Raw genomic sequence first — 24,902 nt, forward strand, 5'->3', positions numbered from 1 at the left:
TGGTCGTAGTGGAAAGAACACTTGGAACAGAAAAGAGTGCTGTGTGTAGTCCGCACACGATATTATGCTATACTTTGATCTATAAATATGGTAAATCTTCTATGCATTCAGCAATACAGTAAAAAAACAAATAATGTTACTTGGAGCATTAGTAGAGAAGAACTATGGAGTTACCTGGAGTAACCTGTGTCCTTCACTAAGTTTATAGCCTTGAACCCAGAACATGTATGCCAACTGTAATTCATGAAAACCTTCAATACATTATAAAGAAACAATTGGTCTATAATGTGACATGAAAAGCAGTGTGAAAAAATAAAATAAAATAAACCGATGCAAGAGAATAGGACCAACATTGTTCGATTCTTCATTTTCATCACGATAAATGAAATGAAAATACAAGAAAAGAAGTCTCGACCATTAAACCATTCCTTTTTATCCTATTACATAGTTATCCAATTGATACGGATATGTAATGTAGGACGATCCGACAATGCAATGCGAGGCGATACCCCCATTGTGGGTTGATGGATACTCAGGCCATCAGATTACAAATCAGGATCAGACATCTATGGGCCATGACTAAATATCTAACGGTTCATATTGAAAATCTGAATGCTGTATCCATCCAGATTGGCCTAATTGAGGATCCACAGCAAATCAAGGTCCAATGACAAATCTTGACCCAAATCAATGGTCCAATGAGACAATGCATTCACATGTGATGACAATTGTTCACGTTGTTGATAGTACAGGGACAGGCATCAGGGATAACAGCGAAAAGTAAATGGCAGAAGATCAAAAGCCAACGACGGATAAACTGATACCACAATTTGACAAATAACTAGGTGATACATGATTGGGCCGGATTTCAGCACCCAGCAAACGACCCAAAAAGGGGAAACCAAAAACCTAGAAATTGGACCTCTATGAGTGGCTTAGTGACTAGAATGTGAATCTCACACACAAAAATGCATACAAATTACATTTTTTTTCATAAATCAAACAACCATCCCTCTCCACAAAGTTATTTATTTATAAGCAAAAACCTATTGCCAGTGTTCGAAATATCGGTATCACGTTACGTATCGCATTCTTGGGATACGGATATGTATCGGATATATCAATTGTATCGTGTAATGTATCGTTGTTGTCGGAAACATGGGGAAACATTGGGAAATTGGTCAAATCTTTCAATGGAACTTCAGTGATTGTTATATATATATATATATATATATATATATAAACATCAATACACACTTATAAATCAAAACATTACAAAAAACAAGTACGCATAATAGGTTTTCTTTGTATGGAGTCCTAATCTATGCATTGTCTAATTGAATTTATGCAAGTATATTCAATGTCTATTCATATAATTTATAAACGTAAGAAGACATGTGGAAACATAAGCAATACATTCAAAAGAAAAATAAGAATCATTAGATTAGGTTACATACATGTTTAATTTTATGTTTGGACATAAAGATTGCAAACGATTTGCGAGAAATTGAGAAATTTTAATTTTTTTCAATTTTCTGCAACTCAGCCCATCTCCTCCAAATCTCAAAACTGAAGCTCCCAATTCATGATTTGTCATGCAAAACATGAAAAGTCATGGATTTGTATCAATTCGACACTAATTTAACATGATTTATAGAAAATAAAAGGACTAAAATTCGAAAATGCTCACCAGATCGAACATGTGGGATATATCACACTACCTGTGCGTTTCGTATCGCACGGGTGGGATACAAGATATATCGTGGGATATATTGGCCAATATCGTCGATATTTAAAACACTGCCTATTACAACCAATGCATAGTTTAAATCCTAATCAATCTACAGATTTTACACCCTTCATTCCACCTCCTAATTTAATCCTAACTATCTATTTCAACAAAATAATGAAAATGACAAAAACATCCCTTATTTCCGTCACAACGATACACATAATTAAAATGAGTTATAACTTCCTCATACAAAATCGAAATTGCATGATCTTAGGTTCATTGGAAAATCAACTTAACAAGTTGGTCAACAGCATCAGGTTCATGCTGTTTCGACATCATTTAACAAAAAGTGGGCCACAAGAAAAGTGACAAAAATAGTATTACATATTTAACTCTAAATAACTAAAAAGTAGTTGAAATTTTCTCTAAAAGAAGCAATCCTAAGATGAGAGTCACTCAAACAACGGACTCTTTACATGGGGCCCATAATGATGGCCCACTCATCAGACGATCACAATCATAGTCCTCCAAGGTTGAAAATTATGATCCACACATGATTCCTTGAAAATTTGGGCCGTTGAATGGTTTGATCACAGATTGAATAAAATTCATGACGGAGATTGGCTTAGCCCAAATTCTACCTGCATCAACAAGTCCATAAGTTTTATTATTTAACAGTTGTTAGAATTATAGTTAGTGAAGACGTGTTTCCTTTAGTATTTTCTTTACTTGTTTCGTTGACCACTCTTTGGGTATTAAAAAATGTATGAATGACACCAAATTTATCACATTTGAATGCCTATTAAGTTGGCTTTCAAATGAGCCCAAGATTATACACTTCTAATATCGTTAGAATTATGAGCAATTTTCAGAAGATACCTATGGTTGTGATGAGATTTAAGAGTATTTTGATCCTTTTTAATGTTTTGCTGCAATAGATGGCTAGTATTATGATGGTTAGCATTGTATTAGGGTTTCTTTTCCTTCTAAGAAAAATATATAAACTTGCAATGCCTCCTTTATAATAGACAATTGTTATTTGAATGGGCAAAAATGTTATTCTCTTTCAAGTTTCAAGCATAGTTACCCAAATCACAATTGACTGATTCAAGTTCAAATTTGTAGTTCGTAATTTGATACTTTGTCAAATTTTCTTAGTTCATGGGGATAGGCTCATTTAGTGTAGTTTTCAACTCACCTGATTCTCAGTTTGGATTCATTTAATTCAACAAACTAAGAGGATGATCTAGTTCAGCATAAAATGACCAAATTAATTTGTCCAAATTATGGTCTTCATTCCAAATGTGTTATAGACAATAAAATGTATTGCCATGACATCCTCACTTATAGATGGGTAGATATCTAAGGGCCTATTTGGATTGACGTATTAGGGTGTATTGTATTGTATCCAACTACTGTTCATGTATACGTTCGACCATTTTCAAAATACATCCACATCAACATATGATAAATCAATGTTTGGATCAGAGTGCTTGTTTGGGCAAGTATACAAATTCTTCTAGTGATCAATGTTTGGATACGATGTATTAGGGCTGCGTAGTGTATATACATATAATAATGAGGATACTTGCACGACGATGGCTATTCACATTGGGATGCTAGAGTAGAGTTGATTCTCAAGGGCTATGTGGGTCCCTCAATGAGGTCCGCGAGCCATCCACGCCGTCCATCTATTTTAGTTGTCAGATTTTGTTTCGATTAGGGCCATGTAGCCAATCGATGTCATCCGAACAAAATATTGGGACACATAGGATCCAACATCAGAAACCTTTTCAGTTTTGGGAGGTGATCCGATTCCAACCGTGTGCATCTACTAATTGTGGGACCCACCATGATCTGGCCCACTTTTTTTTATCTATACAATCTCTAGAAAAACAAGACGTAGAATATAGGGGGATAAATAAAGAAAAAATGTTTTAAAAAATAGGGAAAAAATAACAACTTGTTAAAGCCAGAACATGTGATCAGATTGTCGATCCGATCTGAAAGTCACTCGAATACTCCATTCAAAGGTATGTTCCAAAAAAAACCACTGTTCACTCCGATCCATCATATCTATTTTCAAACAGACCCATACATCTCCAAAAGACAATGATTCAAATAGGAATCACAATCTCCTGATCCTCACATAAACAACGATAAAATAAACTCCCTAACAGCTACATATAATATTAACAGACCAAGCAACAAACCAACAAGGCGATGCTGGAATAGGAATTTTTCATTCTCCATAGATAGAAAACACTGCGACAGACCCAAACGCTTTCGCACGCGAATACTCCGTAATGAATAGACCGCACTGCACGATGCAATGTCGTCTGACATTACATTACTGCCTTTTGAAATTTTTGACTCCCTGATGTATTCACGCGCATGGTACTCCACGGATCTGAACTCCAATTCAAACATTGTATAATGTATTAATCCACGTTTAATACAATACAATCCAATCCGGACCGTCAATCCAAACAGGCCCTAAATGAATTGTTAAAAATAAAATGATGAATATTGATATCTCCAAATTCAACAAACATCCAATGATCTAAAGATAGGATTTATGATCATTTATTCCATTTGATGTTGGGGTCATAGCGTATTTGCAGTGGTTTGGACCGTTTAACTTTGACTTGCATGCATTCCATCTTCACTTGTACAATTTTTAAGTGTGTGTATACATGAACCACAAAAGTTTGGCAGAGCATCAACTGAGAAAAAAACTTTGAATCTCTGCCAGAATGTGATGATTGATATGTAGGCACCAGGAAATTGCATGTGGCATACAGGAAACTTCTGAAGTAAACCACCAAATTTCGATTTACCCATACATGAAAAATCATACTCATTCAATTTTCTAATTGGCCAATATTTAGACATGTAATGAACAGTCCAAATGAACATTGTTCCCCCCAATTCAACAAACAACCCATTAGTCAGAGGTTAGAACAATCAATCCCAAAGTTCTGAAGCTGACCACTATAGTGACTCCCACATTTTGGATGGTCTAACTTGAATTGATGTATGCGGCATATACAATTTCCGTCTGCCAATAGTAGTGTTACTTGGACACCTATCATACGTTTAAAGAATCCAAAGCGTCCAACATGGCAAACTACAAAAATCTAGGCATGGAGACACTTCCTGTTAACGAAAATGAGTGTGGACCATGCAACTATATGGCCCACCTAGTTTGTGTTTGGTTTTATTTATGTGTTTAATCTTATTTCTTAACGTTTAGGGATACTTTGGGTATTTTTGGTTTTCATCACTTAAATATAAGAGAAACGGAGAAGGGGGGAGGACTTTTTACCTTATTCTTTACTCTTCTCATTCTTCTTCTCTACAACACTTTTTCTTCCTCTTTTTCTTGTTCTTCTTTACCTAGAGTTGATTATACTGAAACTTTCTCTCCAGTTGCCAAGCTGAATTCTATTCGTGTTATTCTTTCAATGGTTGTCAATCATGGCTGGCACCTTTGCTAGCTTAATGTTAAAAATGCCTTTCTTCATGGTAATCTCATAGAGGAGGTCTCTAAAAAGCAACCACCCACATCATGGTGTGTCGTAAAGGCCATTACGGGGCCAAAAAGGCCGTTACGTAAAGGTAACGGTGGCAACCGTTAAACGTTACAGGGTTGTAACGGCCGTTATGGAAAAAAATGACATGTAATTGCCATTAACAGCACGTTACATCCCCTATAAAGGTCATAATAGCCCCGTAATGATCTATTGCAGGATATACAGGTTTTTCATACTTTTTAATCAATATTACGAGACAAATATAGGTTTTTTGGGGGTTTTTTCAATAAATAAATAAAATAAAAAAGAGAGACCATAACAGCCGTTACAGGGCCGTAACAGCCATTATGCCCCGTATCATAAAGTTAACGGTGGTGGCTGTTATGGCCACCGTTACCATTACGGAACACCTTGACCAAGATTCATCACTCAAAGGGAGTTAAATAAGGTGTGTAATCTGAGAATGGAAATTTATGGGTTAAAAAAGTCACTGAGTGCATGGTTTGATAAATTAGTGAGGTTGTATTGAACTATGGTGCCTCAAGTCTGATTATGTTAGTTGCATATGTTGATGATATTGTGGTTACAGGAAGTGAAAACATAGATTTGAAGAACTTAAGAAGCATCTTCAAGTCACTTTCTAACAAAAGATCTATGTCATCTTCGATACTTTCTTGATATAGAAGTTGTCAAATCAAATGAACGAATTAATCTATCCCAACAAAACTATGTTTTGAATTTACTCACGAAGACAAGCCTTCTTAATACTAAGTTAGTTGATACACCAATGGATTCGAACCATAAACTAATTGGTTATCAAGGAGATTTGATTGAAGACCCAGGAAGGTATATAAGATTGGACCAAAAAATTACCTATCTGACCATCACCGGACCAAATATATTATACGTTGTGAGCATGATGAGCCAGTTTTTGAGCTCTCCAAGATGCCTCAGAAGGATGCAGTTGTTCAATTGTTTGGTATCTCAAGGGAGTTCATGGCCAGGAGCTTTGCACACAAAAAATAATCATCTTCAAGTTATAAGGTATTCTGATGCAAATTAGGCAAGCTCTCTAACTAATAAGTGGTCTACTACTAGGCATTACACATTTGCGAGAGGAAATATGGTTACGTGGAAGAGTAAAAAACAGTGTTATAGCCCAATCAACCGATGAAGAAAAAATTAGGTCGATGGCTTATACCACGTGTGAGCACATGTGGATCAAGAAGTTGTTGTAGAAAATAGGGTTTGCAATGAACCTGCCAATTCAGTTTTTTGTGATAATCAAGCAACCTCCCGTATTGCAAACAATCCAGTCTATCATGAGAGAACCAAGCATATTTAAGTCGTCCTTCACTTTATATGCGAGAAGGTCTTCAATGGAGAAATCTCTACGCCATATGTTTGGTCTCAAGATCAACTTGTTGATGTGTTCACCAAGGCTCTCAATTGCATCAGCCAACCCGCATTTATTCAAAGCTTGGAACCAACGAGTGTTAACGAAGATGAGGGTGGGCCATACAGAACTGTATGGCCCACCTAGTCTTGGTGTTTGGTCTTATTTATGTGTTTAGTCTTATTTTTTAATATTTGGGGGTACTTTAGGTATTTTTGGTTTTTATCATTTAAATATAAGAGAGAGGGAGGACATTTTTACCCTATTCTCTAATCTCCTCATTCTTCTTCTCCACAACACTTTTTCTTCCTCCTTTCTTCTTCTTTTCTCTTGTATATTAATCTAAAATTCCGTAAAAAGAAAATTAATATTATTTTTAAACTAAAAAATAAAAACAAAATTATGAAAACACTAGAACAAATGAAATGAGAAGATAATTAAAAAATTAGAAATGAATGTCCACAAAATCCCAATAAGAACCAATTAGTTGGGATAAGGACCATAAGGCTTACATGATGATGACAATGAGGTTGATGAAATTTTGAAGGGTTTGTAGAAGCACAAATTTTGAATTTCAAAATAGGTTCAAATTCACCTAAAATGATGTGCTAAATTAGAAGTAGAATCAAAATGGCAAAGGAGAAAAGTCTTGATGGTTGCAAGAATAATCTAAGTTTTGGTGGAATTCAAAAAATAGACGGACAAAAACAAGGAACACCAGCTAGACACAGATATGGTGTATGAAAAATGTTGAAATGGTGGCTGAGTTGGAAAGACATCCTCTTCTCAAAGGTGCCTCACTGATGTGTTTAAAAAATGTGTTGAAACAATGAAAAGAATGGCCTTATATTTCTTGCCTCTTCTGGTTACCATGTACCTATAGAACATATGCATGGACTCATGTCAGCCACAAAGATGGGTATCATGTACCATTAATGGGACTTTAGATCCGTTCTCACCACTTTGATTCAAGTCCTTTAGGTCATCCTCTCACCTCTTTTTAGGCCCTTCAACCCTAATCAAGGTTCTCCTAACCATCTTCGATCTTCATCGCACATGACTGAACCATCTCAATCATTCTCCATCATTTTTATCTCTTATTTAGACTACTCCAAGGAGTCTTAGGATGCCCTTAATTCTTATTATATCCTTCCTAGTCTTCCCTCACATCCATGTCAAGCTACTCATCTCTAAAACACTTGCATCCCAGGTAGCTCCTTTTGCATCTACCTAAAACTCTAACCCACATTGCATAGTCAATTGAATACTTGTCTTATGAAATTTTCTCTTGAATTTCATAGGCACACAGCAACCACATAGAACTCTAGAGTCAAATCCCCACTCATCTAGTCAACACTATTTCTATAGGAACGTCCTCATCGATCTCCCCATGCTTTTGAATAATTGAACAAAGTTAACAAAACAAGTCACTTAGAGGAATTCTCCAACAATCGATGGTAAGTAAGGCCTTGCCCAGTTGATGTCAAGATTGACGCCAATCCTTTTTCATTAATGTACTGTGTGCCAGATTTGGATTTTCTTTTTATAAGTTTTGAAGAGTTTCTTTTCTACCTAACAAAAGTTATATAAGAGATCTTTTACCATTTTTAGTAGTCCTAGAGTTTAGTTAAAACAGTTGAGATCAAACTTAATCATGGACCAACATTATATTCAGATTTAGAGTTTTAGTAATATAAAGGGGCTTTATTTTCAGCCATATGGTTCTGTAATGTAGAGTGATAAGAATTTTACCTATCTTACTTAAGAGACTAAAACTAACGTGCAGACAATTAGATATTTGGAGGGTTTAACTCTAGATTAATGTGGTTGAAGTCTATCTTCTTCTATACGCATTGTTGATTCAATCTGGCATGTAAACTATCATTTTGATTGCTAAGATTCATGTTGATGCTGAAATTTTACAGAAGTTGTCGGAAATCAGCTGCATGAAATTGCTGGAAATTTTCTGTAGTAGCTGGAAATTATCTTCTTTTTTTCTTTCTTTTTTTCTTTTTTGTAATAGTAAGATTTACTAGATAAGATGGCCAAGATTCAAACCCTGGATAACTCACACACACCACACAGTCTCTGCCAACTCGACCAACAAGCCAGAGGCTTCTTTATTTGCTGGAAGTTCTGTCTGGATTGTTGGGATTTATCATAGTTGCTGTAAAATCATAGTCTTAAGAATTATGCATGGAATTGCTGAAAATTCAGTTCATTGCTGACTTCTTTATAAATCATTTCTGCATTTTTCATATTTTGGTAGTTTAGAAATTTTTATATCCTATCGTTTTTCCTTTTTCCTTTTTTTTTATGACCACAGAGTGTCCCCGCCCCTTTAAGGCGAGACTATTCCATGCGGATGCACGCAATCACCCGCCAACCACGTGCATCGGGTAATCCACGGGGAGGGGAATCGAACTCGTGTCTGTGGGGAGCAAACCCACGACCAAAGCCGTTCACCCAAACCATGACCGGTTGTTATACCCTTAGATCGTAATCGGCGTTTTGAATAGCATCCATAGCATAACGGTAGTAGCGTAGCTATGACACTATGTACCGTTAGCAAATAGCGTAAATCCCCTGTAGTGTATGCTATAGAGGTCGCAGTGTATGTAGCGTACCCATAGCGTGTGTAGCATCGTAGCGTACACGTAACATATATAGTGTGTGCTATGTCTTTTTATAAATGATGATTGTATTGTGTATTTTGTACTTAATACTCTCAACCTATGGGATTTTAATTACTTTTCATAATCGTGACTTGTGGTTTGAATTAGACATTATTAATCAAAGTGGTTTGCTTAGAAAGTTGTTGATGTGATAATGATTTGATTTGGTTTATATATGTGGATAGGCCATTGATAAACGATAATTAATAACTTGTTTGAACATGCTTACACTCGAAAAAATGAATCATCTTTTGGGCATTTTTATATATTTTTTATTTAATTTTTTTACTATTTATCATATTTTTCCTATTTTTAAATTAAAAAATAGAAGTATATGTAGCTTATGCTACATGCTATAGAGGGTTGAACGTTATGCAACAAGCAACCTCTATTTAAAACATTGATCATAATTACAATCTATCAGGACCATCTAATCCCTAGATCAAAAGCATCAAAAGAGGAGAATTGATAACGACCAAATAGTTCTTCCATCATTTCCATACAACATGGTAGGTAGTTGCTAAAAGCAATGTACAGCCCAATAATGATCTCAAAGGTTCATAAACAAAACTTAAAGTTGCATACCGCAACAGCAGGAGCTCTTCCAAGACCAGCAGTACAATGCACATAAGTGACACCCCCATTACGATTTATGGCTTTGTATAGTTTGCTTACGACAGCTGGAAGCCTCAGCCGCAAATCAAATGCATCGAAGTCCCTGTTTCATCTAACATCAGACTGGAAATGTGCCACAAAAGAATGCAAAGAAATTTTAATTAGTGCAGAAGAAACGCAATTACTGCAAATGCATACAAGTATTAACACATTTAGTGAACTGGTTCATGTAACATATCATGTGCAATGATCTAATGTCTTTAAACTGCAGGCATACCAAATATATTATATTCAACTACAGTTATTTTATTGCACCCATAAAACATACCAGATTCTTTAACAGAATAATGACAAGATCAAAGAAAAAAGAGATCAAAGACAGAGAGAACAGAAAAGTTTGTCGGTTTTGAAAGACCTTACAGAAACAAAAGTGACAGCAGATACTCAGTTTTTATTACTGCCACAAATATCCGGTCTCCCTTCCCAGTTTTGACTAGTATAGACTTCTTCTTCAACATGATGCTCTGTGCCATCATCATCTCCAACCAGAAGGGAGCTGCACAATGCACGGGTGCACAACACAGGCCACCACTGAAATTTTGTGCAATATCTAATTTGTTCAACATGCAGACCCCCTCTTAACATGCACTGGCCCAAAAATCTCAAGTAGGCTACATCACATTGGCATTGATATACACATGTATCATGTTGAAGTGTGTGCCTATGTAGCTAGAGTAATATTCTTTGAGTAGTCCATCGAACTACCGAAACACCAAGAAGTTACTCACACATCATCAGGAAGGAGAGAAGCGATTGCTGAGGAAGGAGAGAGAAGCGGTTATCAAAAAGGAAAAAGTTTTTTAAAAAATCCAGAAAATTGGAAGGAGCAAGGGAGAGGGCTGCCACGTAAGCAGCCTTTGTCCGAAGGGTCCCTAACATTCTTTTATTAGATGATGAATCCTTCATCCATTGTTTTAAATAGCTACATTGTAGCGTGTAGCTTATGCTACGTAGCTCATGAAAATAGCTTAAGTCACATATAGCCTACTAATGCAGGGGCATTTTCACACTGGCTCAAGTGGGGTGGCTTGTGGGATGCAGGGGCATACTTGGGGTGGGCGGCCCATTTGATGTGGGGCCCATGAGGGGTGTTCAGCCGAAGACCTAACCCATAGGAAGTGGGGCCTGGGCTATGAGATAAAGGGATTGACTCACCACGCTCTATCAGTTCGAGCTTTTAGAACAAGTGGTTAGTTGTTCTGCATCAAAGCAGTCTCAGAGTGGGTGGTCTCATGTTCGAGAATCTTCACCGGGAGGTGATTAATGCAGGGGCATTCACGATATGTAGTTCACATGATTTTTTTCAATGATTTGTTATATTTTTCCATTTCCAGTAAAAATTATTTAACCTTTTTATTGCTTTTAGTAAAATAATATAAATAACAATATTAAATCAATTTCAATGCACTTTCTTTACCTTTATACTTAATCATTGCCCTTTCCTATTACTTTAGGTTGCATTTTGTTGCACCAAATATCATGAAATTTTGTTAAATTTCATTATTAATCAGTCTACTCTCGTATATAATATCATGACATTGGTGCAACCAAGCACCTTGATTAAAAATCTATATAACTAACACCTCCCGCTTCAAAGGGGTGAACGCTATGCTACACGCTATTCATTATCTAAAACACTGCCCTCATCATCATCATCTAACCCTTATACCAATTAATTGGGCTTGGACATTTCCACATTCCACTCTATCAAGGCCATAACTTCAGTTAGACCATTGGTCATCAAGTCTTTTCTTACTACCTCCACCCACTTCCTTTTGGGCTTTCCCCTTGCCCTTTTAGAGCCTTCAACTAATATCAACTCACTCCTTACAGCAAAATTCTTGGTCTCCGTTGCAAATGACAGACAATCCAAGTCTACTCACCCTCATCTTATTACCTATTCGTGCTACTCCTTAGTTCCCTCAAATGCATTCATTTCTAATTCTATCCCTCCTCATCTTGCCATTCATCCATCTCAACATCCTCATTTCAGCTACATTCACCCTCTGAACTTGTTCCATAACTACCTAACATTTTATCCATAATGCATGGCTGGTCTTATAGGTATCCTGAAAAAAATTTCCTTTCAATTTGAGTGGTACATGGTGATCACATAAAACCCCAAAGGCCCATCTCCATTTCTTCCACCCAGCTTGAATTCTATGGGAAAATTCCTCAATTTATCAACCCAAGATATTGAAAGTCAGCATTAGATGATGAATCCCTGACGCAGCAAAACCATAAACCACATAATTGCAGGAAACTGAAATTTTTGGATGAATCTAATCCACCTACTAGATCAAGAATTATCAATCCGAACCCTCAACTGACCATGAAATGACATGAGACAATCAGATCATATATCTGATCCTGATCATCAATCAGATTATTCTGGACTCTCCATAAGGTATAGATCTTCAATACAGGTTGGATTGTCCACACCCTAGATCGAGAACATTGGATGGGACCGATCAGAGCATGATATGCAATTTGAGGGCCGGATGCTCGATCGGCCAGGTAGTGGGATCATCCAGAACACATCTGATGGTGGTCTGTTGCCCAAATGCATCAATTCCTCAAAGCCATGCCCATGGTAGAGGTCTTGGTTGTTTTAATTTTCTTTTCTTTTTTTTTTTTAAAAAAAAAGCACCATGAAATGGACAGTAACCTACTCATGCTCATATTCATGGATTCACGAGAGAGAGAAAGAGTTTCTTTTCTTGTCAAGTATGACTGCACAAGGGTAGAAGGTTCGTGCAAGTAAGCTCTATCCTATGTCCTGACTCCTGGACCTCGAAGTTTCCTCATATAGATTGTGAATGCTCATTACGCATCATAAGCATGCTATGGATGTTCTACAGAAATTTGAAGTGCAGGATTGCAAGCCAATTTCCAGACCATTTTTCTTCAACAGTAAGTTGTTCAAACATGATGCTCTACTTCCCTTTGATCCTTTTGCTTATTGGCAACTGGCTAGGAGTTTAGAGTATCATTACCTGTAATAGGTCTAACAATGCTTTTGCAATGAATAAATTTGCCACTTATACGCGTAGCAAGTAAACACATCCTTCTTGATATTGAAGCCACTGTTTCTAACGGTTTATGTTACACTTTCGACTCTCCCATAACTATAGGTGCTGATTGGGCAGTATCTTCGGGCAATCATGGTATGCCGTAATGGCCGTTACATAAAGGTAATGGTCCGTCACACATTATGGGGTTATAATGGCCGTTGACTGTTACACATAAAGGCCGTAACAGTCCATTATGGGGCCGATACAATTTTTCAGGTTTATTTTTAATAATTTAAAATTTTAAAAAAGGAGACTGTAAGTAACGGCCATTACAGCCCATAACTTAAAGATAACGGCGGCGGCCGTTACAGCTGCCGTTGCCGTTATGGAATGCCTAGAGAGCGATAGATGTTCAACCATCACCTAGTGTTTTTATGTGGGGCCTAATTGTATCTCTTCAGGTAGAAAGAAATAGAGGACAGTAAATCTTCAAACAAAAAAGAAACAGGGGACAGTAAGCTCAACACTGCTGACTATCGAACTACTGCGATCACCGAAGTTTACCTAGGCTGGATTTCTTCTTGGTAACATTGGTTTCCATATGGCACATCATGCATGTCTTTGGTGTGATAACAAGACAACATATTAATGTTATTGATCCAAAAACAAACAAACAAAAAAAAAAACACACAAAAAAACACAAAAAAAAAAAACAAAAAAACAAAGGAAAATTGGATTTCTACATAGGGAAAGCCCATTTTTCATGCTAGGGTCAAGGATAATGATGTAGATTATCATTTTATTTTTAAGAATGCTGATTAATAGACAATGCCAATGCATGCATCTTTGAAAAATCAGTTTGCAGATATCTCCATAGATGTTAAGTGAATAGTTGTGAATACCATTATTCTGTGTGAATCTCTTTGCGTTAGGAGTATGAAAGACATGCAATGAATCGGAAATATGCACTCATACAACCAATATTAGTTCCTATGGTTATGAACTAGTTGTTATAAATACGTGTGTCCATGATGGATACAACTTGTAATCGAATGTTAGATCCTATGGCAGAGAAATGAATGCACGTTTATAACGAGCAAAGCATAACCGGTCCAAGTAAATTGAGATCATTTAACCTTTAGTAATCGAATATATATAATAAAGTTATAAATCCATGAGTTTGAATGTGATGATATGGTCACATACATTTACTATAAGACGGCTGTGACTTTTCAAGTACTAGTAAAGGCATTCAATTAAATCGGGAATCATCGGCAATTCGGCATCATCTATGCCTTATCCCAAGTAATTGGGGTTGGCTACATGAATCCTTTTCAGCCATTCCACTCTATCAAGAGCCATAACTTCAGTTAGACCATAGGTCATCAAGTTTTTATTCGATTAAATTGGAAACATAGAAATGTAAAATTGCGGAAACCATCCTATCAAAGAAGTTACTCAGCTTTACGTTTTTGTACATTAAGTTTAGTGACGGAACTATTGTAACCTCTAGCCATGCATAAAGAAGACAGCCAATGATACAAAATTTAAAATTGCTTAAAACATAGATGAAACGAGATCAATATCATTTGGTTGAAAATTTAAAAGAATCATCAACTTTTTAGAATTGAACATATGAAAGCAAATTACTGAATCAATCCAAAGTGGACTGTTGAGTTCATGCACCCCTCAAAGAAAAGGCCCATATACCTTGATATTTTGAAAGAATCCAAGAAGAAAGCAGTGATGTTCATTTAGAATGATTGCTGCACTGGCATATGACATATTTACTTTTTGTTCTATAGGTAAGCTGGAAACTAACCGGCATCCACAAGAGTAACTCACCTTATCTCAGCACGGCAGTGCTCAATGTCATCGCATTGGTTGGCATATTCTTGTATGGCACTGATGTCAACCCCAAAATACCTGGAAACACTAGTAAAGGAATTTACAGTTTGAAAACGGTATTGCCTCTCTATTAAAGCTAATCATGATAGCTTTACCATTGAATGTTGACCAATAACATCTAACAAAAGGTTTAAAATGAGCAAAAAAGCAAATTCATTAAAGAGCATCAAATGAAGCTTAAAAATAACCACTTAGGATACTCGAGGTCTGAATTTTGCTGTAAGCAAAAAATGGTTTTCACTCCGATGTTGCGAAGCTTGTCAACATCTTCTGGGGTCTGGATTGAATACATAGAAGTCAGAAGATCAAACTAACATGAGAAAATTATTCATCAATTTAGAAGTGTGGATATGAGGATCACTTGGAGGCATGACCCCACAATCAAGTCTGGACGAATGAAGTTGTAGTTCATTCCTAGTTCATGCCTATATGTCAACACTGTACAACAATTAATAAGAAGAGTTAGAGAAAACCTTATGCACCATATGACAATCATAACCAAGAAGAGACCATCTTGAAGAAGATCCCTTCAAAGAAAGTTGGTCTTATAATAGATAATCATCAGAGAATGTTGATCGGTAAACACCCAGCTAATGGAACATGACTGAACTTACCAGCACCCATAGCTTCTGTCATATTAGTACTATATATCTCAGACTTTTCCTCCTCTACTCCAGCACTGCCCATCTTGATGCTGGACGAGGAACCAGATAATGCCTGGAAAAGAAGTTGTTAACATCTTTGTAGAAATATAATCAAACAATCAGAGCAATATGGTAATTTAAAGCTTAAATTACCAGTTTCGCATATTTAGCCACTTCTGAAGAGCTGACTACAAGAAAGCATGTGTAAAACATTTTTTTCACGCATAAAACACATTCTTGTCATGAATGGAACCAAATGAATTTCTCATGAAAAAATATGGCTTACCAATCTCAAAACATGCATAACAAAAGGAAACAAGCCAGATAATAAGCCCACAAGTCCTACTGTTTTGACGTTATTTGGCACTTGAACCAAATTGCAATATTGAGTGATGAGCTTTTGCATACTGATTTGCATCAGGATATTGCAATGCTCAGAGCTTGGTCCCTTAAGGAGTAACCAAGTCTTACAAGTGAAGTCAGAAAGCTCAATGCCAATTTTGCTACCAAAACCACCATCATGGTTGCTTCCAAAGCTTTCTTGTTTTTCCATAAAGAGCATACTAACCAGGAAAAAAATGACAATAATAGATGGTCTAGAAGCAATGAAGAAATGCAAAATCCATGTAGTTAAAAAGAGTAAATATGCAATGTCTGAGCTAGAATCTGGTCAGCCTAATAAACGGTACATGTGGGTCCACATATTAGTGATCCAAATCATTCATATAATAGGCCTGATGGTGGATGGAAGACACCTATGAAATCCCCCCCATCAAATTATCCAAATCGTCCTAACAGGCCCAGTTAAATGTGGTCATTGGTTGTAAGAGTCCATTTTCATTAAATGCCAACAACATTCAGATATGGAGATGTTAGGGAACGGATGATCCCCTAATGGAGCCCATCAGATCAATGTCTTACATTACTAAAAGGCAGACCCTCCCCTGCATCATGTTAGGTAGAGCAAAAAAACAGCATCGAAAGACAGGCCACTTTGGATCTCTGCACATATTATCTAATAGTCCAAAGAAAGACAGTACTGAACAAAGCACCACGATCAAAGATCAATCCACCAATGGATTGAATGATGGATCCACAGATGGTTCGAATGATCATTCAACAGATGGATCAACTAAGGAACTCCCTGATGAATCAACTGACAGATCCATGGATGAACTTTTTTTATTGATTATGGATGAACATATCGATGTGACATCAAATGAATGGGATGGACCTGAAGATGACCCATAGTCGTAGGATAGATTGACGAGAAAGTGATCAGCATCTGAATGGGCAAGGGAAAAAAAAATTGTAAGTGTGTTAAGGTTGAGATAGTAGTGTTACTCACATACCACCCAAGTCGAAGGTTCATGGATAATTGGGAGACATTGACGGGGTAGAAGAAGGAGACACAAGAGCAACACACTCTAATCCAGAGTCCAAGGAAGTTTCCACCATCTCGTACCAAAGTTGGCAAAGGAGCAGTACAGATGGATAATGGATTGACAATGGCTATCAACTTGATGATTTCTTTTCAAGCCAGGCCCATGCCACAAATCCATCAACTGAGTCCCAAATGGTCCCGCAAGCTGACCAATTGGGACCAGGCCCATCTATGGGGTACTAATCAAAGATCTTATGAATCCAACTGTTCAAATTTAGGTTCTGAATCAGATCAATAGTCCATTTGTCTGATTGGTGATCTGGATCCAATCCATGGTCAGATGACAGATATATAGTCCAATGGGGCCTTAAGACCCAAAGATGCAATTAGGTGGCATTTCCACAGTCCAAGTGACCCATGCGGCCCACAGGATCAAACAAACCGCATGGTGATTACCATCCAAATGATGATGCTAGCCCATATATGTCAACCAGTTCCCTGTTTTGAAAGTTCTATTCAAACTATGCGGTGTATGCAGCCCTTGAAGAGATCATACAGTTGATGTGAAGGGAGATGTGATTGGTTTAGGAATCTTTCTTTCAACTTCTATGGTTTTTTTATTTGGATTTTGATTCTTTGATAGTTATTTTTTAGGATCTTTCTTTACAGGAAGGCTTGCATGAGCCAATAGGAATTTATCCTTAGTTTCAGCATTAATTAACTAATAGGATTCTTCCTTGGCATTCCACAATTAAATAATGAATAATGTGCAAGGCTTAATTGAAACCAGCACTTGCAAGTCCATATATCAAATTCATTACCGAATTGCAAACAAGCATGACAAGCATAAACTAGGTGAAATTCCTACAAATCAAAGAGAGAAAACTGCCTTTAGAAACTTCCATTTTCAAAGAAATAAATAGAAAACTAATCCTACGAGAACTCCTGAAACTCACAAGCTAGAATTCATCAAAAAAAAATCCATTAAAACAAGTAGGAGCCACTAATTATACCAACTCTTGTTTGCAGACACTCCCATTATTTATAGATAAACTTTCTGCAATAAATCCATCGTCATCTGAGCCTTAATCCCAACCAATTGAGGTCGGCTACATGAATCATGTTCTGTTTGGAGATTCATATTGTTCGGATTCATGATGGAAGTTTGACGCCAGCTGCCAACCTGACACAACCTTCCTATTTCATTCATCCTTGAAAGAAAACATACTCACCTTCATGGCAACATCGCGACGGAGATCAGCTCTCACCACACCCTTCATCTAAAAAAAGTCCAAGGAAGAAGCACCAGTTTCAGAGACAGAATTGCTTCAAATGAATAAAGAAAGAAAATAAAAAAGGGATTGTTGGAGTAAGTACCATCAGGAAAAAGCTTGAAGGCTTTCTTTCATGGCTTCTTTGAAGGCCCTGTAAAGGCAAAACAGTGAAGGATCTGAAAGAAAAGAAGCAAAAAAGTCAAAGGAACGTTCTCTGGATGAAAAGGAGATCTCTTCCTGCAATCGAAGACGAAAGAAAGAAATTAAAAAAAAAAAAGCAAAAAGGGAATCTGATTACCTTGGTAGATTCTGAATGCAATACATTTCGGCAATTTAGAAGAATCTCTCTCCCTGTGAAAGAAAGAAAGAAAAAGATAGCAGGTGATTTAGAAAGCAACCTGCGCAGAAAGCAAGGGAGGTTATTATTTAAGAGTGTTCGTGGAGTCCTCGTCCATACACATGCAATCAGATATTTTATGCGGCGGATTTAGTTGATGCTCTGGCGGAGAATGATGGTTGATACGCAATCACTAATAGCGATTCTACGCGTGGCATTCCTTCGCTGAAAATAGGCGCTCCAGTTTCTCGAATCCATTTACAGATTTCATAGTACAATATTTTGATTGATTAAAGATGTACTAAGTGGTTGTTTTGTAACGCAGTAGGACAATTGGCGATTGAACTGTAGGATTTGTAAAAGCGAGGTCGTTTGGCGACCTGAAAATCTTGAATTTCAACTTTCTTTTTGTTTCAAAGGAAACTCTGTTTGGTTTTCTAAACTTCCCTAGAATGCAGTGTGAAGGAGCCATAGGCGCTTCTTTAAGCAAGAATTATGGCTTGTTAACAAAGAGTCAGATATATTTATAAAGAAATTAGGCAAAATAAATTAAAATTATTACATTTTTTACATTATAAAATTTTAATTTTTGTCTTGGTTTTGGGTGAAACAAATGATATAACAAAATAATCAATGCAATCAAATATAAATAGTGTCACGACACAATTATAAGATTAAATAATTATTGTCTATTTATAAGTATTTACCATTGTAATTGGAAAACCACATAGGCTAAGGTGTAAAATTCAAAATTTAAAGATTGTTTCTAAATTTTGTAACTTGTCTCTACATTTCTTAGGTATTTACATTTATTCATATCATTGAATGTTTTTACTTGCATTCACACAATAACAATGGGATGCTAATGTTTATATCCATTTTTCAGTACCTGACGTGGACTAATGAAATGTTGCCATGAGTTGATCATATGTGTTTGATATTGGTAGAAATCCTACTTGCATAGGGCAGTATTTTCCATAGATCTTTTTTTGGCGTTATGTATTCTATTATTAATGTGGAAGCATGGACCTTATGCATACCTTTATGAGAATAAATCGTTGCATGTCCTGTGTCTACAGATTAACATGACAATTAATAAGGCAGTATACGTAGCTTGTTTATAAACAAAACATATTTTATCACAATCTAGATATAATATACTTAGTGAGACCATATCTCACGGTCCTTCCAAAATAAGAGATCTTCGCATAGACTTTCAAAAGGTTTGCGATGTTCGAAGAAGTCCTAAATATTCGAAGATTGGACCCTTATCCGAGCAAATACAGTTATAGTTTTGACTCAAATTAGGAGAAAATGGACATCGGCCAGATCATGTCCTAAATAATACATTAATCAAAATTAAAGGATTTAGAGAGCTAATCAGACATATTCGGCAACAGATCAGTATTAGGTGACTCTAGTCCATCTATCTCCTCCAACACTACAAACCATTAAAGAATGAGAGCAGATTCAGGAGGTGAGCTGCCGGATGAGTAGCCATGATTAAATTAGTGGGCCACGGACATCTCCTATCAAAAGGATCATATATGAGAAGAATGTTCTAGAAGCCAGCAATTCTGGATCTGTCTAGAAAATTTTATTATTCATAATGAAAATCATAAACACGAGGGATCTAGGATTAGCAAGGAAACCTAGTGAGGGTTTTTTCTGCCTCAACGAGGTATAAAAGGAGCACACAAAGACGAGCTTGAAATCTCATGCCAAACACATTTATCTACTTTTCAATTTACCTTTCATTTATCATCTTTTATCTTAATATTGCCTAGCCTAGCTCTAGCATGAATTGCTACTACCTAGTGGCCACCGCTACAATACTGTGGGATTATATTAAATATTTGAAACCCTAAGTTATTGGATCATGATCAATTGAGTTCTTACTTAGGCGATCACACCTATCCGGTCACATCCTACTAACCATTCGCTTCGATTATTTGTTCCAATAAACAGATCAGCTAATTATCTTGTTTATTTATTTATTTTGTTGTTTGATATTTTAACGATTGTAATAGGCCATATACTTAAATATTGATAAAAAGGGCATTATTTAAGCCTTCATTTTTATTCATTTGTTCATCTTTTTCTTTTTCTTTTGAAATATAAAACTAAATTACTGTTAAAATAACAAGTCATTAAGTCCATAGACACGACTAAAAAATAATCCAATCAAAATGAGGAACCCATACCCTTTTCACAAATCAACTGATTGTTGATCACAATTGGTGATTGAGATGATAACTAGATAATGCGTCCAGTCTCTAATCAGCTTGACTCAACACGAGGGACACCAATAGTTCAATTAAACATTGAGTCGAGTAGACTCTGACACGCCCGCAAATCATCATTACACGCAAAATCCAAATATGGGCCATCGATCATACATGTGACCTCGTGTTTGATTGAATTGATACGACAGCTACAAAAATCAAACCTATGCAATCATTACGTGGGCCATATCGTTAAAAAAAAATAGTACTTGTCCAAAAAAGTATAACATTTTGTTTCAAATATGAAATTAATGGATTTATAGTAGTAGGGTAATTTGGCACTCTTAGCCATCTTAGGTTTTAATTCTATAGTAATTTAAAATTCCGAATTTTCACCAATTTTCAATTTCGTGGAGACTCCTACATTGAAAAATGCAAAATTTCCATAACTCCACCAACATAACCATGCTCTCTTCCTTTCTTAAGGTATTCATATTTATCACACCATTGAGTATTATCATTCTGGGCATGATAATAGAAATGCTACAAAACTAAGCTTGTTGAGTCATTATGTTAATCATATCATTAAAAAAATTGATTACCACATGAAAAGAAATATAATATTTAATTTCAAACATAAAATTAGCGAGCTCACTCTTTTATAGACCACCAAAACTTTGAAATTACAGTTTTTTTTTTCTTTTTTGTCAAGGCCGTATTACAATGAATTTAGTGTAATGACTGTCTTATGTTGGATATGTATCTTATGTTTAGAAAACTTGACAAAGTTTAATTCATCACATTCATTATCTAGTAAATATATCACAAAATAATATAAAAAAATTTAAGAGTTAAAATTAATGTTTTCCAAAGATACAATTTATGAATTTAAGATTTTGAAAATCCATGCTACTAAATTGAACTAAACTATGGTTAATCATTTAATTAGTGGACAGTTATTGGATAGCTAAAATTAAGAATATCCGATGGTCATATTTTTACAAACAAGTGTCCATGAACAGAGATCGAGATTGTTTAATAAAATTGATTTTGGCACTCAGAGTCAACAACAGTGGATCACATAATTTAATAGGTTTAATTTGAGTTTATTTCTAATACATGCACAATTTCTGAGTGAATACATATCAGGCGCCATAAGCGGCTGGAGTATCATATAACTCACCCTTAATTTAAGATACCCTATCCGGAAGCGGATATCCCTGTGTCAGGGCTGTGTGAGGTCCAAGGAAGCGGATTGGCTGGTGTACCACACACCACCGATTTGGCTGGTCTGTTAATGTCACCAAGTTCTGTGGGTCCCATCATGAGGTATGTGTTATATCCCAACCGTCCTTTCATTTTTAGAATTCGTCCAAGTCTTGAACTGAAAAATTAGACAGATCCAAATATCAAGTGGACCACACTGCAAAAAGTTGTGAGGGGTTGAACGTCTACCACTGAAACCCTTCTGGGGGTCACAGAAGTTTTGAATAAATATAATATTTGTTTTTCCTCTTCATCCAGGTCTGTGTGACCTTATGAACAGAGTAGATGGAAAATAAACACTGTGGTGGGCCCTGCCTATGCTTTAACGGTGAGAATCATGGTTCCCCACTGCTATTTCTCTTGTGCTTCACTTAAGCTTTGGATACGAATCATTTTTGGTATCATGCTTTAAGATGATCTCACAAAATAGATGAACGGTGTGAATATAATAAATACATCATTTTGGGGCCATGTAACTTTGATCTCATTATGATCATTGTCCCACAGGAATTTATGGGAGCACTAACCTAACCAGCCAGGTCAGTGGTGTGCAGTACACCGGCCAATCCGCTACCCAAGGCCAAAGAGATGTCAATGACAGATCACTCCATCGTGAAAGATAATAATAGAATAGGAATCTAAAATTCGCATATCCCAAACTTAGGTGTGCCACACAGGAACAGAAACGTTCACCGTTGATATTTAACTAAAGCTGTCCGGGATCTTTTCCTCAGCTCAACTATAGGCACAAATATCATCCTATGCAAAACTTCTTTCACACCCGAGCTGTTCAATCCCCACCATTTCGTGTGGTATACCTTGAATGAGTTTTGTATGGGCCTATTTTTAGATTCTAGTCCTGTAATGGTCTTGCAAAATATATGGGCAAAATGGATTTGTCTCTGATGTCTTTGTGGGCCCTATATAGTTGACAAAAGTTTTGTATAAGGATCATATTTGTTCTTAAAGTTTAGCTCTGAAAATGTTTCAACTATATATATAGTTGTTGTTCCCACTGCTTTGTTGGTGTGACCCACCTAAGTTTTGGATTTTCCTGACTTTTAGAATCTTATCCTATTGTGATCTTTCAAAACAGATGAACGTATTGAATTTATCAAAGACATGTGTGGACCCACCAGCCCCGGGCAAAGAGATATCTCAGTGCCTGGGGTCACAGGCAATCCACTCCCGCCTCTATCCCAACCCCACATAATTTCTGGGTGCATGTACATCAACCTTCATACCGTGCCAGAGATCAAAGGTTTTCTCAGTTAAGTGCGGCGGGGATGTAGCTCAAATCAAACCGTTGAAAATGATGGGTTACGTTGTGATTGGTTACTGATTAGATGATCCTGTCCCGATCAATGGACATTTATTAATGGAACTTGAACTGTTAACTATTTATTATTTCAACTGTCTGTTGGATGCCTAACAACCTGCCAGGTATGACATCAGTTTAGTTCAATTTTAATTCTTATCATCCGGATATGATGGAGCCCACGATTTGGACGGTTTAGTTTTTGAGTTGTATATGTGCCTCATGAATCATTTATAAATGTATGTCCATGCAAGAAGCTACACAGTTTACCAAAATATTGAAGTTTCGACCCAGAGACTTGTAAAGAAGTTGGAGGAATTTCAGACTTAAGACTTCACCTTTACCTTACTACCCAAAAGTAAAACTTGAATATCCTACTTTCCACTGCTGAACTCCACACATACAAACCGTTTTTTTTTTTTTTTTTGGACAAAAATATGCTCAAGCTCAAGAGTTTCTACTCTACCTATCTCTCCAATGATGAATGGTTTTGAAGAGGAAGAATAGGGAGAAGAGGGCTCCTCCACCTAAGAAGCCATGCACAGATATAAATTTTTTTTTTTTCCAAATGGTGAATGGTGAATGGGAATTTCGAATGGCGAATGGGAAAGTGATTTGTAATGTTGAATGGTGATTAGGGTTTGGCGGATGGTGAATGGGAATGGTGATTTCGAATGGTCTTCACTTGGTTACGATTCATCGAGCACTCAGTCTTTAAATTATAAATGTCGATTAGTGAACTTAGTTAATTCACCGAGTATATTGAAATTTTAACCAATTACTCAATCAAACATTTGTGCTCCGGGAAAATTCATCGAGTATGTTGAAATTTTGACCAAGTACTCGGTCAAACATCTTTATGTTCGGTGAAAATTCACTGAGTACCTTATAATTTTGACTGAGTACTCGATCAAACATTCTGTACTCGATAAAAATTCACCAATTACGTTAAAATTTTGACCAATAACTTGGTCAAACATCTATGTATTGGGTGAAAATTCACCGAGTACATTTAAATTTTAACGGAGTGCTCAGTTAAACATCCTTGTATTTGGTGAAAATTCACCAGGTACATCGAAAATTTGACCGAGTACTAGGTAAAATATCTCTTTACTTGGTGGAAATTCACTACATTGAAATTTTGACTAAGTACTCGTTCAAACATCTCTGTACCTGATGAAATTCACCGAGTACCTTGTAATTTTGATCGAGTATATAGCCAAACATCTCTATACTCGGTAAAAAATCACTGAGTAGTTGACGCAGGGATGAACGTGATGAGGTTGATCATCATCTTCCTCAAGGATAACTACTTCGAATCCATGAAGCTTCTCTGGACTCCTCACAGAGACATCTCAAATCCACGAGAAGAAAATAAGAAAATAGAAATAATATTCTAAAAGATTTGTAAATTGATTGATGAATGATTAAACGAGTTTACAACCCTTTAAATAGGAATACTAAGCCATGGAAGAAGTTTCAGAATTAAACTACAACTAAAACTCCTAGAAAACACGA

At 36.3% G+C, this 24,902-nt stretch overlaps 1 protein-coding gene across 4 annotated transcripts in view; it reads right to left on the reverse strand.

Moving 5' to 3' along the window:
* Nucleotides 1-18,692, reverse strand: part of LOC131231912 (phosphoglucan phosphatase DSP4, amyloplastic) — a 61,291-nt gene extending 42,599 nt beyond the window's left edge. For 2 of the 4 annotated variants that reach the window (XM_058228281.1, XM_058228280.1), the window contains exons 1-9: nt 18,537-18,692; nt 18,342-18,414; nt 18,197-18,244; nt 15,551-15,653; nt 15,298-15,374; nt 15,137-15,213; nt 14,874-14,954; nt 9,925-10,057; nt 175-234 (exon numbers count right to left, since the gene is read on the reverse strand). In XM_058228281.1, coding sequence (XP_058084264.1) covers nt 175-234; nt 9,925-10,057; nt 14,874-14,954; nt 15,137-15,213; nt 15,298-15,374; nt 15,551-15,653; nt 18,197-18,244; nt 18,342-18,414; nt 18,537-18,562 — 678 coding nt within the window. In that variant the 5' untranslated portion in view covers nt 18,563-18,692. The remainder of the gene's footprint in view (nt 1-174; nt 235-9,924; nt 10,058-14,873; nt 14,955-15,136; nt 15,214-15,297; nt 15,375-15,550; nt 15,654-18,196; nt 18,245-18,341; nt 18,415-18,536) is intronic. The other 2 variants (XM_058228283.1, XM_058228282.1) reach the window with 1 other exon arrangement.
* Nucleotides 18,693-24,902: the final 6,210 nt, after the last annotated feature.

Source organism: Magnolia sinica, chromosome 17 (assembly GCF_029962835.1).
Source record: "Magnolia sinica isolate HGM2019 chromosome 17, MsV1, whole genome shotgun sequence".
Classification (NCBI taxonomy): domain Eukaryota; kingdom Viridiplantae; phylum Streptophyta; class Magnoliopsida; order Magnoliales; family Magnoliaceae; genus Magnolia; species Magnolia sinica.